Source organism: Scleropages formosus, chromosome 6 (genome assembly GCF_900964775.1).
Source record: "Scleropages formosus chromosome 6, fSclFor1.1, whole genome shotgun sequence".
NCBI lineage: Eukaryota > Metazoa > Chordata > Actinopteri > Osteoglossiformes > Osteoglossidae > Scleropages > Scleropages formosus.
In genome coordinates, this window is record NC_041811.1 from 24,575,057 (window position 1) to 24,592,944 (window position 17,888).

The 17,888-nt window shown below is 43.2% G+C and overlaps 1 protein-coding gene across 1 annotated transcript; it reads right to left on the reverse strand.

Annotated features, from left to right (window-relative positions):
- Positions 1-365: 365 nt before the first annotated feature.
- On the reverse strand, positions 366-13,390 carry dbh (dopamine beta-hydroxylase (dopamine beta-monooxygenase)). Its single transcript, XM_018751671.2, has 12 exons — positions 12,959-13,390; positions 8,382-8,528; positions 7,068-7,325; positions 6,671-6,847; positions 4,828-4,930; positions 4,547-4,713; positions 4,318-4,461; positions 3,844-3,882; positions 3,490-3,549; positions 2,115-2,242; positions 1,548-1,707; positions 366-1,053 (listed from the first exon to the last, which is right to left on the reverse strand). Exons 1-12 carry the CDS (start codon positions 13,280-13,282, stop codon positions 922-924), a joined length of 1,839 nt encoding a protein of 612 aa, XP_018607187.2. The 5' UTR covers positions 13,283-13,390; the 3' UTR covers positions 366-921.
- Positions 13,391-17,888: the final 4,498 nt, after the last annotated feature.

Below are 17,888 nucleotides of genomic sequence, written 5' to 3' on the forward strand. Positions count from 1 at the left end.
ATTTTCTCCCTCTTCAGAAATCATGCTGCAGCTCAGTGACTTACAAAGGTATTATCTATTGTAAGTAACCTTAAGCATTATGAAGCTAAAATGTGATTCTGTTTTTTCAACTTTTTTATTTTGGTGTAAAATAATGAAAATAGATGTGATTATGAATAAACCACATTTTGAAACAGTACAGTATTTCATGTTTTGACATTTTTTTGCTAGCTCTGCAATTGAGGTGTGTACATACGTTTTCTTTAAAATGTACCATTTATAAAAATGACAGTTTAAGTAGTCTTTATTCATCAAAATTAATTTAAAATGGTATGCACCTTTAGGATTAACAGTATTTACTAAACACATCAAATCAAAGTCAACTTTGTCATTCTGCCCACCCGTAGGTGAGTTGCGCCAAGTGGAACGAAACTCCCTTTCTCTTTGGACCTCCGTGCCGCATAAAACATACAGAGCAGTTTGTAAAAAAGAAAAATACAACAGACGAGTGCAGAAACAAGACAAGACAGTGCAGTACACAGGCCAGAGTCTGGCAACAGCGTTCACCATATATAATATTTGACAGAGTATTTCTACAGTCACATTTCACATGTGATAAACATGACTTTAATGTGTTTTAAAATCAAGTTTTGTTCCGCTGTAAAATGCCTAATTTACTCCCACTGCAAACATACTTCAAAACCACAGCTCAGATGTGATCGATAGTGTTGTGAAATTAATTGCAATTATATGCTGAAAGATAATGGATGATAGAGGTCCTAGAGTGAGCACTTTTCACATTTTGAAGTTTTTAATTGTTGTTTCTAATGTTTTGGAAAGTGAATCTACATTGATATGATCAGCTGGAGGTGGAGTTACCGAAGGCACTGGATATGTGGCCATGTGGTCCACCTTGCAGAAGGATGACGTAGCATTGAGGCCTTAGTTTCCATGTTGCTGGACAACAGTGGGAGAGCCGGAGCGGCCGTTGGTGCGTGGGCAGCTTTCGCATGGGTACTGGGGCCTTGTGAGGAAGCTGGTTACTTGGGGCAGCTCCTGTTTCTCCCAGTCTCCCTGCCAGAGAAAGGTGGTCAGAGGTGGCTGTGTTCTCACAGCCATGCATGTGTCTCCTGTGACTCCCCATCCATGAACCACAGGCTTGGCTGTAAGCGGGAAAGTTGCTGAAGGATATCATAGCGCTGTGTGAAACATAACAGATACCCTCCGTTTTCATGTTTCTCTACCCAAGCGGGAGTTAAATTCCAATTAATGAGATTAATCATTTCAAGCGTTGGTCAGGGACAAATTCAGGAGGAGTGGAATTGTGTTTAAATTCCAGTTGGGATTAAACAGTCGCTCAAAGAAACTGACATTCAGTCAAAGAATTAGTGCTAGTAAGTAAAAAGCAGATCCACGGTCTGCTGAGCCAAAGCCCTCCTGGGAGCTATACATATTGTATAGTATAAACAGCATGGTAAAACTCCATCAGAATCTTGTGAATGCACCTCTATGTGCTCTGTTATAAATAAGGTTTATTGGGTGCAGGGAAGCCTGGCTCTGGTACTCACAGGGAAGAGCTCCGCTGTGGACTGATTGCAGTGCATGGAGATGGGAGCGGTGCTGTATAGGGAGCCGAGCACCTGGCTGCTGAAGCTGTCCCAGGACATCGACACATACTGTTCCGTCACGCTGGGCTGTCCACAGCTGCAAGAGTCCCTACCTTGAAATCTGAGAGAGCCAGAGGGAGACAGGCATTTCTCTAAGCTTTCTGCTGAAAACCAGGTAGTATGTCTACCACTGGATCCTGTAGCTTAACTGTTCACTTTATTGTATTTGCAAGAGAGCCAAGTGCAGATTTGCTTGCAGGTATATTTTGGGGTGGTGTGGTGACACAGTGGGTATTGATAAGAGGTTACTAATAATAAGATAGACATGGACATATCTGGGAAATGACAGATGTTCTTATGTTAAAGTGTCCTATGTTTGAAACATGTCTGTTAGGTGCAGGCCAAGGCGTTCATACAGGTTTGCCTGTTAATGAGAGTAGATGTGGCTCCAACAGGACCCTGGTTTCTTGGTAGGTAATACCTGGTACAGGCTTACATTCAGATGAAATTGAAGGCATATAGCTTTACCTGTTGATGAAAGTGAAGTATTTCTGCAGATACCCTGTGTCAACATGGCTCTTACAAAGCTCTAGCTGGGTGCGGGGGTAGTAGTGCACATAATTGACACACATCTCCTCCATGATCCCAAAGCCTCCCTGTGGACCAGGAGCAGAAGATGCCTAAGCCTCAGAAAAGGTGTTTCGGACCACATGTACCACAATGCGTTTGGCAGCTCTCCCCCTGGTTTCTGAACGGAAGCAACTCTAGAACAACTCCAGCATTCTTGCCGTTGCTTCCCACTCTCTGAGCTCTGAATTTCAGCCCAGTAAGACCTACATTATTGTGATTTGTTAGACTGGTGCCCTCTGTGTCGTCCTGTTCAATAAGCATCTGCTCTGTAAATAACCCTGCAGGCCAAGGGCTCAGAACAGCCCAGGCCTATCGCCACCCAACTCAGTTTGATTTCATTTAATTTGAGTGGACTTATTAGCGTAATAAATATCCATTTGGCACACGTTGTGTGACGTTCAATAAAAATGGACAATAACAACAGCAGAAGAAGGTGAAATGTGTTTACGCAGTGAGACACAGCAATGTGATGACTTTAGACACTTTTTCCAGGTAAAGGTTGGAGCACACATAATCCTACGTGATACCAGTAATGAACAGCTTCTGTTCTTTTACTACGATTAATAGTTTATCCAAAATTTCTTAAGCAAGGAATTACAAGTAGTTCTGCATTAATTTACCGCCATTCTTCATGTATTCATATTTCTTCAACACTTTTCTCCTTTCAGCTATGTTAGCTTTGCCTGCTTCACCTGAATGACCAGGGTAACCTATGAAATTTGGCTTTTGTCATTTTTCAGTGCTCGGTTAACCATTTTCTTCCGTCCTTGTCTGATTTCTCTGTTTCATCCTTCCAGTCTCACTGTAGTTGCCACAGTAAGACTCCTGATGTGGTAGTGTCGTTATGCTTTGAATCCCTTTCTCAAGGTCAAGATATCTGATATGTTTTACCCTTTTTTGCTTGCCGTTCATTATCATGCAATAATTTTATTTCCATTATTAGTAACAGGCAATATAGAGATTTTCTACTGTCAAGCTACTGTATAAGCAAGCTATAAGGTCCAACTCCTGTCAGTGTTCTGAGCGGTTGGTTGTACCCCACTGTAAAAACTCCTGGAAACTGTCGGGGTCCTGCAGCGCTTTCTCAACCCTCTTATAAATGTGTTTTGGTTCGCGATGAAAATGTCAGCCTGCTCTTTCGTGACAGCCTACAGATCCACGCCTTTCAGACTGCCGGCACATGGAAGTCATGGACCTATGCACAGCTTTCCCTACTGTGCCACACCAGGTGAGTATGTGCGTGTCTGTACGTGTGTTTGTTGAAGGAGCTCACCACCGTAGCCACTTTCCTGTCTTCAGTGTTGTACACACACTGCGTCAACAGCGCATCTCCCTTTGTTGGATAGACATAACAGACAAATCAGTGATAAGTAACAGGTTCGATGCAATCCTTGAAGATATTAGAGTGTGTCACAGGCCCCTGCCAATGGCAGAACTGTGTAACATTGATGTACGGCTCTCAAACAGGCAGCACGGCTGTTTTACCTGCTCTTTAAAATTGACATCGTGAATGCAGAGCTGCATCTCTTTGTTTGAGGCTTAATTGTACACCTGTCTTTGTGACTTTGTGTAGGCAGGTATTTATCATCTCTCTGCAAATTGAATTGCTTGTGGAACAGATACTCACCGGTAGCACTTTTACCATCTTCTTTAACATCCTGATTATCTAGGGGATGAAAGCACAAAAAGGCTTCAGAAGCTCATCAGGGATTTGTTTATGACTACAATGGGGACCCAATGTTTACTAAGACCATAGCTGATTCTTTTCAAGATGGAATTAGCTTTTAAAGTCCAAGTAAGCGCCTAATTAATGAATGGAAGGGACGGCTGTATAATGAGGACTTTTGTATAGTCCCTTTGCCTTAGAGAGAAGCCAAGCAAACACAATTTGCTTTCATTTAGCTCTTTGGTAGTCCAGCTGGGGTCCTCCTGTTTGGTAGGACTTCATCAGGGGTAACAATAAGAGTGCATAAATAAAACAGAACATTTTGATGTGTGCTTGTGAAAGTTTTTACTTGGTAGCTGGACAGTTTTTGCATGATGACAGTATGTAGCAAGGCACTGATGTTTTTACCTGACATGAAGACTCCTCTGTGTTTACCTGGTAATGGGTACTATAGTGCTTGTCCTCCTGCACAATCTCCACCTCCTTGCCTCCTCTCACCAGCACGGTCCTCACTCCATGACCAGCCAGGTGGGTGTGCAGTTGGGAGGCAAAGATGTTGATTCCTCCTGGGGGCAGTGCCTGAGGGTTGGACACAAGCATTCAGACTCCCAGAATGCACTGCTCAACTGTCTCCGGCAGCATCCTGTCAGTAGTGCTTACTTACTGTCTGGGTGCACTTGGAGGTACAGTATCCAACGAGGAGGAAGTCCCGCTCTCCAGGGGGAATAGCCATCACAGGGGTGTAGACCAGGCCAAGCTCCATGATGCCAGCATCATATTTTCTCAAGGTCGGTGTGTAGTAGAGGCGGATCCCAGAAGAGTCCTGGCGACCTGGAAACCCCGCAGCACAGGGCAACGAGGGAAGCAGAGAAAAGGTCATGGATTAGTGGAAGAAAACCAGGAATGTGTGTGTGTGCGCCTGTCTGTCTCAGGGGGGCTTCATACCTGAGATAAGGAGAGGGTTGTGATAGTGCACCTCTAAGCGAAGGAATCGAGACGAACCTGGTCCCCCCATAGAAAGCCCAGCATCAGGGGGGTAGTAGAATGCCTGTAATATGAGGGGTCTTCTAAGAAACGAACATTGGTGCAAACATTGGTCACATGAAGGCATGAGTCAACCACAGCAATTCAGAGGAGTTTCAGCTAATGCAGAAATTAGACATATGAAACAAGAACCCAATGTTTATCCAAGTCTTCTTTGTGAAATTGTCAGTCGTAATCTCATGCTGCTTGCCTCCTTACCTTTTGTGCACAAAGTAATCAACAATCTGTCTGCAGCAGAGGGCACTATGCTTTCCACTATTAGTAATTCTTTCGTAAATCAGGGCGGCAGCTAGCACGTTGGTAAACAGCATGGCCTTTATAACCTATGTTCTGTTCAGGTTTCGAGAGGAACTGTGCTTTCGTCACTCACCACAATGTTTGAAATGCTCCGGTAAAAAAAAGAATACCCAGTGTGTAAGCAATCAAAACTATTAGTCTTATGGGATAAAATTTTATCCCAAGTAATCTAATAATAATGTTCAAATCCCTCTATTAAGATATTGTGGGTTTGTTAGAGGTCAGTTTTTGCAGGTCATTTCTGAAATATACCTAAGATTAATAGATAACAGCTTTAAATTAATGAATCATATAAACTTCTGGGTTTAATACTTAATGCTGGTTGAGAACCAGTCAGAGAAACTGGTGTTCTCACATGATTAGGACTGGTTTACATAACTGTTCTTCTTCCACCTCCATACTCGCCACAGTTTTAGAAACACCAGCAATTCTTGACAAATATAAACACAAAAAAAAAAAAAAAAAGACTGAAAAGGGCCTCAGTATTTTCTGCTTAATCTCATCTCTCCAGCTCTGTTTACCACCCAGCAAAACACGATTTGCATTTATTTAGCTGCTTGATAATCCAATTGGAGTTGTCCTGTTCGGTACCAGTTCTTGGCTGTGATCCTTATCCATCAAGACGCCTCTGCCTGGTACAGGCTGGCATCACCCCTGTTAAAAATAGGCTGCTTTCAGACATGAAATTTGCGCATGATAGGTCTTATCTTCATGTCTTCAGATGCTTCATGCTTTTCACCCTGTTTTTTGTTTTATTGCCATACAGGATTTAAATGATATATTTATCACCTTATATCTGTGGCTCTTTTTTGTGTGTTTTCGTTCTCCAAGGCTGTAGCAGGCGATGCTTTGAATATGTGCGGTCTCTGGCTGGCAGTCAGACTGGCTTTTCTCTGGGGTTACTCCCTATCCTTGGATTCATTCATTCATTCATTCACTCACTCACTCACTCACTCACTAAACATTTACCAGCTCTGCTTTTTGGTTACATTTGATGTTTCCCATGATGTTTCATACAGGTATTTCAAGTACTAATTTTCTCACTGGCCTTCAAGAGCTCACTATCAGCATGCAGCCCTTGTAACTCAAAGAAACTGGTAATGGAGAAAACTGCAAAGAAATGAATTCCTTAGCCTAGTAACATCTCACTTGCTGCTGATTCATGCCTCATGAGTCTTTGAACTTTAAAATGACACAGAACATCAAGACATATTTTTGTGGATGGGATTTAGCTTAAATATCATCATTATAACTGTCATTATTGTTGTTGCTAAGATTTTATCTAAAGCAACTTATTATTTATACATTTTGAATCCTTTTGCTGTAGTACTTCTAGTTAAGTACCTTGCTGGTGTCCATCTCATAGGATTTATACCCACACTATCTGGGTTGCATGTCTGTGACCCTGACACCTACACCTCTTGTGGGAATTATACATTGTTCCTACCTCTGCCCCCATTGCCCAGGCTGCTAGCACGTGTCGGCAGTAGTTGAGCTTCTTGGGCTTCATCTTGGAGTCGCAGGATCCGCTGTACTGAGGTACATTGTCCAGCTGGGGGGCACACTCAAAGACCTCTATGTGGTGGACAATGGCCTCATTTCCAGGGGTTATCACTGACTCGTACTGAGAAACACAGTTCACTTGTTAATACTTCAACACTTTTCTCACCCCAACAGTTCACACCAGGTGTTACAGCTCTCCAGGAGGAGCAGATGATCCCATGTCAGTATAGGGAATCACAACAGCAGAAGTGGTATTAGACTGAAGTGGAGATAGCATGAAGATCCCGAAATGTGAAATACAGGCTAGATGGCTCAAATACTTTAATGCCAGAGGTGGTTACCATAACAATGTGGTTCTTGGGCATGTCAGGGGGCAGCTGGTACATGTGGCACCAGTACGTGGTCTCCTGGTCAGGGATGGTGATATCAGGTGCAACCACATCCAATGTGCGGACATCATGGGGAAGTGGCGGGGTAGGGCTTTCCGGCCGGAGCAGGAGCACGCGTTGTACACCGGGATCGAGCAGGGACAGGTTCAGCTGCTGGATGGAGAGGAGTGGCTCCTCCAACATGCCATAAATGAAATGAACAGTGCCTTCCTGCATAACAGAAGATTGGGTGGAAGCTAAACACTCCCGTGCTTCGGTGCAATACATCAAGCTAAATACGTTTAATGTTACGTAGTATATAAGATGCTTTCACAGATGCAGTATATAAGAAGGGATGAAGCAGGCTGTAATTTCATAGAAGGCTTGAGTTGTTTAATGTGTGTAGCAGAATTCTTCACATGTTCTACCAAATTGTAGATCCACAGACTCAAGAGCTTGAAAAGGGTGTGAACCCCACGGGTCCAAACCTCAGCTATGCGGAGGCAGTAGCAGAGGTCAGGATGAGAAGGAGGTTAGTATCTGTTCACGTTCAAGTAGTTTTTATTGTCATTCCTCTATACAGCTTGTGTATAGTGGAATGAAATGTCGTTTCTTCGGAGACCATGGTGCGACACAGAACATAGCATAAGATGCTAAATAAACATAGAGGACAAAGGAATGTGTCAGAAGTGGGATTTGAACCCACGCCTCCATTCAGAGACGAGAACACTCGTGCTGCAAGCAAAGGTTGTTAATCTTGAGTCTGGCGCCTTAGACCACTCAGCCATCCTGACACCCTGTCGTAGGTAATGGCTCACATCCCCTCAATGAAATGATCACCATGAGCTCCTGAAACCATCCGATTGTTCAGCTATGGCATCCAGCAAAGTCCTTTGGGGTCCTTCTTACCAACGGTCCTCCCTACCTCCATTATGCCATTCAAGGGCCTGTTGGCTCGTCAGTGGAGAGAAGCAAGGAAGCGTCTTGTGACCTTACAGTCATTGAACTTTGTTTTATTGTGTAGTTATTGATTTGTAATCGTCTCTTTGGGTATAACTGCATTACCTCAAGTGATACTGGCATTTTGTTGTTATGTGTTTAGCTATTGTGTGTGTGAATTTCCCTGTGGGCATTAATAAAGGAATCTTTTATTATCTCATGTTTATATAAAAGTCAAGTAAGCTTTGGTCTCGTGCTTCAACTAAACAGTGTAGTGGTAATAATGTACAAGAGAAAAGAAATGCTTGCGTGTGCTGTCCAAGTGTGTGGTTGTGAATGCCGACGTACCTCAATGAGGTAATCTCTGGAGTCACAGGTGCTGAAGGGCCTTTTGAACAGTAAACAGAATCCGTCCGACGTGTGCCGTGCCTCTATGAGCTTGTAGTCCTGCTGGCTGTCTAGAGTCACATGACCATTGCTGTCACTCCATGCATCCTTAAAAGACATAGAGACAGATGTGCTAAATACATGAGAGCCACTTCCTGGAGAGATATCACTCTCAAAACATAGTAAGTTACCCCCACTCGCAAAAAGTTAAAAATCAAAAGCTCATAAATTATCAGACTTGGCCCAAAAGTGGTGGAACTAAATCTCTCTGACTCTCAAAACTGCTGAATCCCTTCCAGCATTCAAGAAGTGTCTTAAAAGTCAACTCTTTTGCATTGTGATAGTTTGTAAGTTAGTCCTTCACCCTCCATTACTTTTTCTTTACATATGTTGCTATTTGTATGTTGCTCCTATAGGCAGCTACTTAAACATGTACGGTATGCTACCATAATTTTGTGTTTGTATGTACATCCTCTCTCTGCTAAATGCACATTGAAACATTTCAACTCATTCTGACAGTGTGCTTTAGTTCAGGAAATGCCAGTTATGTTTACAAACAGCTCCCCTGGGAATTACACTGCAGCGCTTTATGTGTGGAAGACCTGTAGCCGGCAGCCAGTCACGCAAGCTGTTTGACTGTGATACTATAGGGTTTTAGTTTCAAGCTCACAGAACATACACACACACACTGCCTGAAACCACTTGTCCCATACGTGGGGGGGGGGATCACAGAGAGCCAGAGCCAAACCTGGCAACACAGTGAGCGTAAGGCCGGAGGGGGAGGGGACACACCCAGGACGGGACGCCAGTTCGTCACAAGGCACCCCAAGCGGGACTCAAACCCCAGACCCACTGGAGAGCAGGACCTGGTCCAACCCACTGCACCACCACACCCTCCTGCTCACAGGCCAATGAACTGCATATTGGGTACTTGAAGCTGATAGGATGCCTATTCCCAGGGGAGCAGTCTGGGGAGTCAGTGCAGCAGCTGAGCCTGTCTCATCTAATCACCAGGCCCTTGTACACCATATCATAAATGTAATTAGACATTATTCTCTAGCTTCTTGTAGTGACTGTTTGGGGCAAAGTGTTAAAGCTATCAAGCCACACGCCTCACACTGCGAGGCTATCCAGGGCAACCGTTTGTCTAGATGAATTTGCATCAGGCTCTTTTATCGGAATTGCGGTAAAAAATTTTTTTTTACTGAGTGATGTCGGGTTTTTAAAGGCATTCCTCCCTTCACCCACAAAATTTTTGCATGGTGCGGCAAGCTGTTAGTGGTCAGTTTTTATTATTAAATAATCAAAATTAATTACAGGTGGTCCCCGATTTACGATGGTTCGACTTACGATTTTGTTGACTTTACGATGGTAAGCTGGCGATTGACATTCAATAGAAGCCGTACTTTGAATTTTGATTTTTTTCTCGGGCAAGTGATACGCGGTGCGATACTCTCTCATGATGCTGGGCAGCAGCAGCGATCCGCATCTCCCAGTCTGTCGTGCAGAGGTGTGTATTAGGTGTATTAAATGCATTTTTGATTTACAATATTTTCGACTTTCGATGGGTTTCGCGGAATGTAAACCCATCGTAAATCGGGGACCACCTGTAGATACAAACTGAAAGATACAAGAAGTTACAAAGGGCACAAGTGCTAACCTCTTCAGTTTCCCGGAAGGGTTCTGTTGCTATACTGTTTAGCAAGGTACATAAACTTATGAATGAATGCATTGATTAAGTGATGAAATACTACAATACCAAGAGTTTCACCAAAACAGAAAGTTGTTAAAATTAGTTTATTTTGGTATACTGTTCTTCTCTGCCACAGAACTGGCGAAGGTTTGTGAGTGTGGAGAAAAGCCGTTTCCACGCTTTGCACGGCTCGTCTCCTTGTTCGACCACATGCAGCGAACCCGGTGTGCTCGGCGGAATGTACTGTATATCATGTGTCACGTCAGTCTGGACAGGATAATAATATATCAGTTTTAAAAAAAACACAAAGCATTTCAAGTGCAAAAGAACCATTTGTGAGCACGGTGACAGAATCCCAAGTGTCTGTCTCAAGGGGTGACTCAGTTTTCTGTTATGTCTGTAGTTTTGGCTCTTAAATTAGTTTTGTGTACTAATTCATATTGGTTATAATATTTCACTCGCTTGTAAAAATGAATTCCCATAAACTGAGGTCTTGTAAATGAGGGTAAGGATCTATTTTGATTTTTTTCCCCAGTATTAGTTATTTCTAAGAGGGGTGCGGTGGCACGGCAGGTTTGGCCAGGGCCTACTCTCCGGTGGGTCTGAGGTTCAAGTCCTGCTTGGGGTACCTTGTGTGGGACTAGTGTCCTGTCCTGGGTGTGTCCCCTCTCCCTCCAGCCTTGCACCTTGTGTTGCTGGGTTAAGCTCTGATTTGCCGCAACCCTGCTTGGGATAAGCGGTTTCAGACAATGTGTGTGATGTGTAGTTATTTCTACTCATTTACCTTAACTGTGATTTCACCTGAACCCAGAGAAACTGGCAATGACTTATTTTCAATAAAGAAGATGTTTAATATTCAAAAGATGTTTAATGTTAATGAATGGGTAATTTTTAATATGTGTTAAAGAATCAAAATGAATAATTAGTGAACCCTTGCCAGTTTTTCTGATCTTATGTTTACTGGAATTCATTTTTAAATACAAAAGATTTTCAAAATCTTTAATGCGTTGATGTGAACCATTTTTCTAGTAATCTTTTTGAAGCCTTCAGAGACTGCAACCTCAGAATCCCTAATAAGAAGCAATTCTCATGTTTTCCTTTAGATGGTTATAACTTTTTTTATAATCTCTATAAAACGGATATTATAGATATGTGGGAAGTATTTTTTATAGCCTACAAAATGCATTTTAAACAATTATACACTGCTGTTCAATACTGATGATATGTGTATAACTGGTTACCTTGTATGCCTTCCAAAAACAAAACCATTATGAAAAGAGAATGATATCAGCCTTTAGAGAAAGAATGAAAACAACAGAGTATCTTACATGATGCCTGTCATGCCTTTTTAAATATTTCCTCTTCATTGAATTTCATGACACTTCCAAGAATGACCTAACCGGTTTAGATCATTTTAAATTTGGGGTGAAGAAAGTGAGATACAATTGTAAGAAATTTGCCTTGAAGTCGGGCATTGAGGAAGCTATTCAACATTTGTCTTCCGAAAAAGAAAATGAAAGGGTCTTTTTTTGCATTGTATAATCTGACAAAAAAGAAATTTATCAACCTTTAAATATTCTGGGAATATGCTGAATTTGTATCTGCCCCGACAGTTAATAAGTGAATTTTATTCTAATGTAGCATGACTTGTCAATTTTCTAAATTTTCTAATTTTCTGAACATTTTTAATCATAGTCCTGTCTGATCCTGAAGGGATAGAAAGATATGTTCTACAAACCTTTCTTTTTCAAAATAGTGTCAAGTGTGGAAAACTATGGGCTCATTACTGTGAACCATGTTGGCAAATTTCTTCCATCATTTTCCATGTGACGGGCTGAGAAGCCATTATATAACGGAGGGTAGAGAAAACATAAATATTACTGGGTTACGAGTGACTGCACCGGATCGCGCCATTACTTTGCAAATCCAGGGTTTCAAATCCGACCCCAGTGCTTACTGTATATGTTCTCACCTTGCTCAAATGATGGTTTTTTTTTCTTTAATTTTGTTTTGCCCCCTCCCACCACACACACACACACACACACCAAACATATGATGTGTGTGTGAGTTTAGGACTCAAATCATGGCTCTGTGTGAAAGAGCGTGATGTGATATACTGCCTGGGGTGTGTCCTGCCTGACACCCAGTGCTTTGCAAAACTGCATATGTAATTCCATAAGCTATTATTGAAAGCTGATAGATGTTTGCATCAACTGGTAACATTTGATTACTTTTCAGGTGTTTACTGTGAATGCGAAAGTTTATCGAAACATTTTGGAAAAGGTCATGTTTTTTGCCTGCGTTATTTTTTTATTTCTAAAATAATTTATTGAACGTCCTCATCAGGTGGTGCTGTGTTACAAGTATTTCTAGTTTTTTGAGTTGTAAATTGTAGCTATGTCAAACAATTTGTCATTTTGTTTCCGCTTCTCGGTCTTCAAAATTGTACGATTAAATGGGGAAGCCTTGCGAGCAGTTAAAATCCAGACAAACCTCGAAATTCCACAAGATTATTTGCAGCGAGAACCTCAGTCATTAATTGGTAGCAATTAACCGTTACGACAGAACAAATGCCTACAGCATATTGTAATCTAAAAAAGCATTGTTCCATTTGGTATATAGCGTGAAAAAGTGCAGCAAATTTTACTTTGTAGAATTATCAGCTAGCACTGTTTTACTCGATTAATGTCCTTTGATCTCATCAGCTTTTTTGAGAGAGAAACTTTGTAATGGGGAAATGGGAAGCAGACATCGATGTACGATGACATGAACAGTGAGCTAAAGTTTGTCAGCATTTCAAGTGCGCTTCTCAAGTGGGATGAGCACGGATGAGATTAGCCCTTACCCCAAAGTAAGACTTCTGTCCATCGTTCCAGAGGACAACCAGGTCGGCATTGAAGATCTCTCCCCGGTCTGACATCCCGAGGACCACTCCGTAGCGGAGCTGCCTTACCCTCAGCTCCAGGAAGAGCTCCTGCTTTGGGTAGCTCACATTCCACGAGAGCATCAGGTCTCCCCTGGGGTCCAGTGGCATGCGGTAGGGCAGGCGGTAACCTGGGGTGCTACCTGCTTGGTAAGACGCCACGAGGATCACCACCAAGGTGGCCAACATGGTCAGGTACATCAGCGTCATGTCCTGGAGGCTGAAGCTTCTACTGAGGAATCTCATCTCCTTGCTACGGTCTGCGTCTTCTTCGCTAGGTCCAGGTGGTCCTCTGCCCCTCTCTACTTGGCTGTGTTTTCTTGTGGTCTGCGCTCTCAGAGCCGCTCGTCGTCGTCTCAGTTCTTTCCCTTGTTCTGGTTGTCCCCCCTCGCTGCCGGACTTTAAGAGCCATGGCTTGTGGCAACAAGTTCTCTGCCTGCCCTAATTGCGTTATTTTGGATGAAATTTGAAATCTGATTGTTTTTTTTTAGCCCTCTGGTAAGGCAGTTTTTCGACATCTGCCAGTCTCTAATTGATCCTAATTGACCATGGACATTATCAATGCCAATACAACTGGACTAAGTGAGGTTTATTGCCTATTTAATCTTTGCTAGATTTGGAGTGGCTAGACCAGGAGGACACTGTGACTAGATGAGACAAAGCATTTTGCGCGTAACATTTCACTCTTAAAGTGTCTGTTCTCGGCTCACAAGTCACACGGCAACTGGTAGCCACATTAGTGGTATAAAGACCAGTCTTTCTTGATGTGCTTTAGGCAATGTGAGCATGGCTTGGGTAAGAACATGGGGCATCCAGATTTAAGACTGTAGAAATGGTAACGGGAAGCAAGCACGAGATTACTACACGAGGGGTCCGACAGTGACTCAGATCGCTCTTTCCACAGGGGTACGGAGGGTAGCCTAACTTGCCGGTTCCATTCCCAGAACGAAACTAACTCGATCCCTCAAGAGCAGACATGGAGACTTGCGGGTATTGTGTTCAGATATTTTTTTTTTAAAAGATAACAGCGAGCAGCTAACTTAGAGTAGTCAGTTATCGTTATTATGTTGTCGGCAAGAATGTCACGGACAGTGTCCGTGATCTGAAAAAAGTAGCAAAAAAGTAGAATTGAAACTCTTCGATCAAAAAATTTATTTTGGGGGAAAACTTTAATTTCCTGGGTGAGGGTTTGAAAATATATTGTTCCTAGCCGATCTTATGGCCATGGCTTACGGTTGACTGATATTTTTAATTGAATCTTGTACAGAATATTTGAAGGAATGTTAAAAGCTTAAAAATATACAGCTTATTAAGAAAGATAAGCTGTGGTACGTCGCAAACCGAAGATGCCGTCTTAGGGTTAGTCCCATGCGAACCAAAACTGCGCTGCCACCCACTTCTGTTCCTGCTGGCTGCATACACAGGTTTGTGTGGGTGTGCGTCTGCGTGCATTCTATTCTTGTGTGCCTTCGATAAAAGACAAGCGCTCTACAACATGGTCACTGTTTTTCCACAACAGTAGCTTGATTATAGCGTATGGCGCATACATAATGTAAATGCTATATACTTATTTACAGCCAAGGCCTTGCCTTCACATATGATTTCAGCTGCGCACCGAAGGCTGAGGTTTGACAGATAAATACCGCTGCCGTTGCTTTTAAAGTACTGGCTTCTTTGCTAAAGAAATAAAAGAAAAAAGCCCCCTGTGCGGCAACCTGAAGAAAGGAAGGCAAGCATTTCCCGACGGTCTGAAAGGTTTGCTCAAGCCTCGTAGACATGAGGGTGAAACTTTTATGGTCGGAGGGAGGGATGCGCAGATGACGGCCAGGTTAACGAAGGTCCAGCTGCCGATTTAGACAGGCAAGCAGGACCCTTAATGAAATGATGGAGCTCCCTGGGGGCAGGCGATAGGATTTATACCTCATCCGACGTGACAATGCACCGGGTTGCACCGCATGCCCTCGGGCTTTTGACACAGCACTCCCACAGCGACCGCACTAATGCACCAGAAACACAAAGGGATCGGAATAAAGGAGTCGGCGAGGAAGAAAGGCGCAACCGCATGAGCTGGAAGATGAGGGATGGCGGCGGCGAAGCATAAGAAAAGAAGGAGCTACGGCGAAAGGCGGGTCTTTTGCGAATGGTGCCGTGGAGAGGTGTGTGTCCTGCAAGCGAGGGAACACACACACGCACACACAGAGAGAGTCAGATTGGGAGAAACCTGTAATAGGGACAAATAGGCAGGGCGCAGGCACACAGGCCACACCGCCTTGGGCCTACACTGACATTCTGCAGCGCGGAACGTTCGGTCGTGCTTAATGTCTTGCCTTCCCATCATGCACGGCTCTGCCAGTAAAGAGGTTGTAAATGAGAGGCAACGAGAAAGTAACACTTCCTCCCTCCTCCTCTCTCGGCTCCATCTGTTTTTCCATCTGACTCATTCTCCCTGCCCTCCTCCTATCTTTTCTCTTTAGCTCAGTAAACACAAAGATAAATATAGCTATTAAAGACATGAAGAGCTCTAACGTGTTGTATTTTTTAGTACCTTTGCGATGCTGCTCGTTCGCCAGATTTTTGTGCGTTTTTTTTTTCCCCCGCCGTCAGTGTTTTACATTTGAATGTTCTGGTGTTTTTGTTTTGTGACTGCAGACTTGAGATATGGATGTCCTGGTGGTATTTGTGTGTTTCCTCTACTCTCCCCGGCTTCCCCCGTAACCTCCACGTAGCGTACCTCCGGTGGCTGTGATGATATGCGAGACAATGGTTATTAGATGGAAGTTACTCCCCTGATGTCATTGGAGAGATCCCGTTTATTCCTTTATGGCTCTGGCCTCTGATTGATTGTCATGTGTGTGTGTGTGTGTGTGTGTGTGTGTGTGTACATGTGCGTGCTGCTTATCCCCTCTCTGTGTTTTAGATGGTGGTTATGGTGTTTTGGGAGGGTGAGATTTTGACAGTCCTTTGAATTGTGCGTTTCTCATCGGACTAGTTGTGTCCTTCCTGTGATCCGGGTGATGGACAGCCCTTGCCTGAGGTGCCTTCCAGAACACAGTAATCAGGCTTATTTTGCATCTTGTGTTTTGAGTGAAAAATGTGCTGAACCAGGGAATTACCTAGCCGATCAGCCGTCTTCTGCCTTTGCTGTTTTTGCCGTTTTCCCTGTTCTAAATGCTTGTGAATCCCAAAAAAGAGTCAATGTCTACACACTTAGCTAAGAGTGGAAGGGACACAGATGTACGGGAGCAGAGAAAAAAATAACCTCACCCCTTTTTCCAGGTATGTATATTTCACGATCCCATCGCCGCAATATACTGGAGGCGCACTACCCTTCATTATTTGCTGATTTAATAATTCATAAAATAAAAATATGGTTTTTGCTTGTCTTTTCTACACTGCACTCTCTTGGCTAGAGTGAGCACAGAGGCAGCAGGGAGTGATGCAACAGCAGAGTGTTCTTTCAAACTCAACACGGGCAACAGACGAAAAGGGTGTGTGAAGAAAAATGTATATGGCCATTTACAGTATATTATAAACCCTTAATGCATGAGAATAGATTTACGTTTATCCATTTAGCTGATGCTTTTCTCCAAAGTGACCTGCAGTGTTCAGGTACCTATAATTATTTACCCATTTCTACAGCTGGATAATTTTTCTGGAGTAGTATAGGATAAGTATCTTGGTCAAGGGTACTAGAGCTGGAAGGAGGATTTGAACCTGTGGATTTAAAGGCAGCAGCTCTAACCACTATACTATCAGCTGCTGTTTTTTAGCCTCTACATTTACTAGCACATACATTTCATTCTATTTTGCATTTTGCATACGTTAAATTATTACTCATGGGCATTACTAAAGATCTATGTGTTGCGCCAGGGCGTGGCGGGTTTGGCCAGTGCCCGCTGTGTGGCCGGTCTGGGGTTCGAGTCCTGCTTGGGTGCCTTGCAACAGACTGACATCCCGTCCTGGATGTATCCCCTCCCCCTCCAGCCTCGCACCCTGTGTTGCTGGGTTGGGCTCTGGTTCGCCGTGACCCCACTCAGGACAAGTGGTTGTAGATGTTGGTTGGTTGGTTTTCTGCCAGCACTTGCGAAGAGCTTTATACACATGTAAATCTACACATCTGATTTACCAGTGTGAGCTGCGATATAAAAATAGGTGCAACATTGAGATACAAATATTATAGTTGTATAGTATACAAATATTTCTTGCAGATAACTTGGGGCATAGCAACTTGTCAGCTATTGGCGGGGATATTAGCAATAGTTCTCAATGGAGTAATTCACTAATACTAGGGGACAAACTCGGCATGCTTTTATACTGAGGGAACGCACCTTTTTTTACCTATGACTTTTGACCATTTTATTCATTTTTAGTTTTGTGCACAGGTGACCTGTTCATTCCAGTATGACAATTTGGCGTACTGGGAAATGATCAAAAGCTGATTGTAAGGGTGCGTGTGGGTTTCTTCAGCTCTCGGTGCTTCACTGAGCCATTGGGAAAGAAGACGAGGGGGATGAGCGGTGGAAAGTCCTGATGACACTGCTCTTAGGGCTGAGGCCCTCCAAACCTCTTATTGTGCCTTTCATTTTTTTAAGCTTTCTGAAGCATAGTGCTCCTTGGGGTGGTCAAGCTTTTGAACGCAGCCCATCTCACACACGTACGTTTAATATAAAGCAGCTTTTAATAATGCGCTTCATTATAACTACATCAGTGCATGTAATATATAGTCTGTCTGTACTGCATGGTGGTGATACTGAGGTCTAATGAGAAGTGAATTTGAGAAAATACTATACATTTCCAGTTATGAATGTTGTATTTTCTTAGATAAGAAATAATTATACCTGTTGAGCGCAGG

What these genes read in the sequence shown, in the direction of transcription:
- dbh (XM_018751671.2), bottom strand. Translation starts at nt 13,282, where the DNA reads ATGAGATTCCTCAGTAGAAGCTTCAGCCTCCAGGACATGACGCTGATG. An exon ending in CCTCCAAGTGCACCCAGACA is followed by an intron (nt 4,462 to 4,546) that starts GTAAGTAAGCAC and finishes TCCAACCCTCAG; the next exon opens with GCACTGCCCCCAGGAGGAAT. An exon ending in TACTTCACTTTCATCAACAG is followed by an intron (nt 1,708 to 2,114) that starts GTAAAGCTATAT and finishes TGGCTCTCTCAG; the next exon opens with ATTTCAAGGTAGGGACTCTT.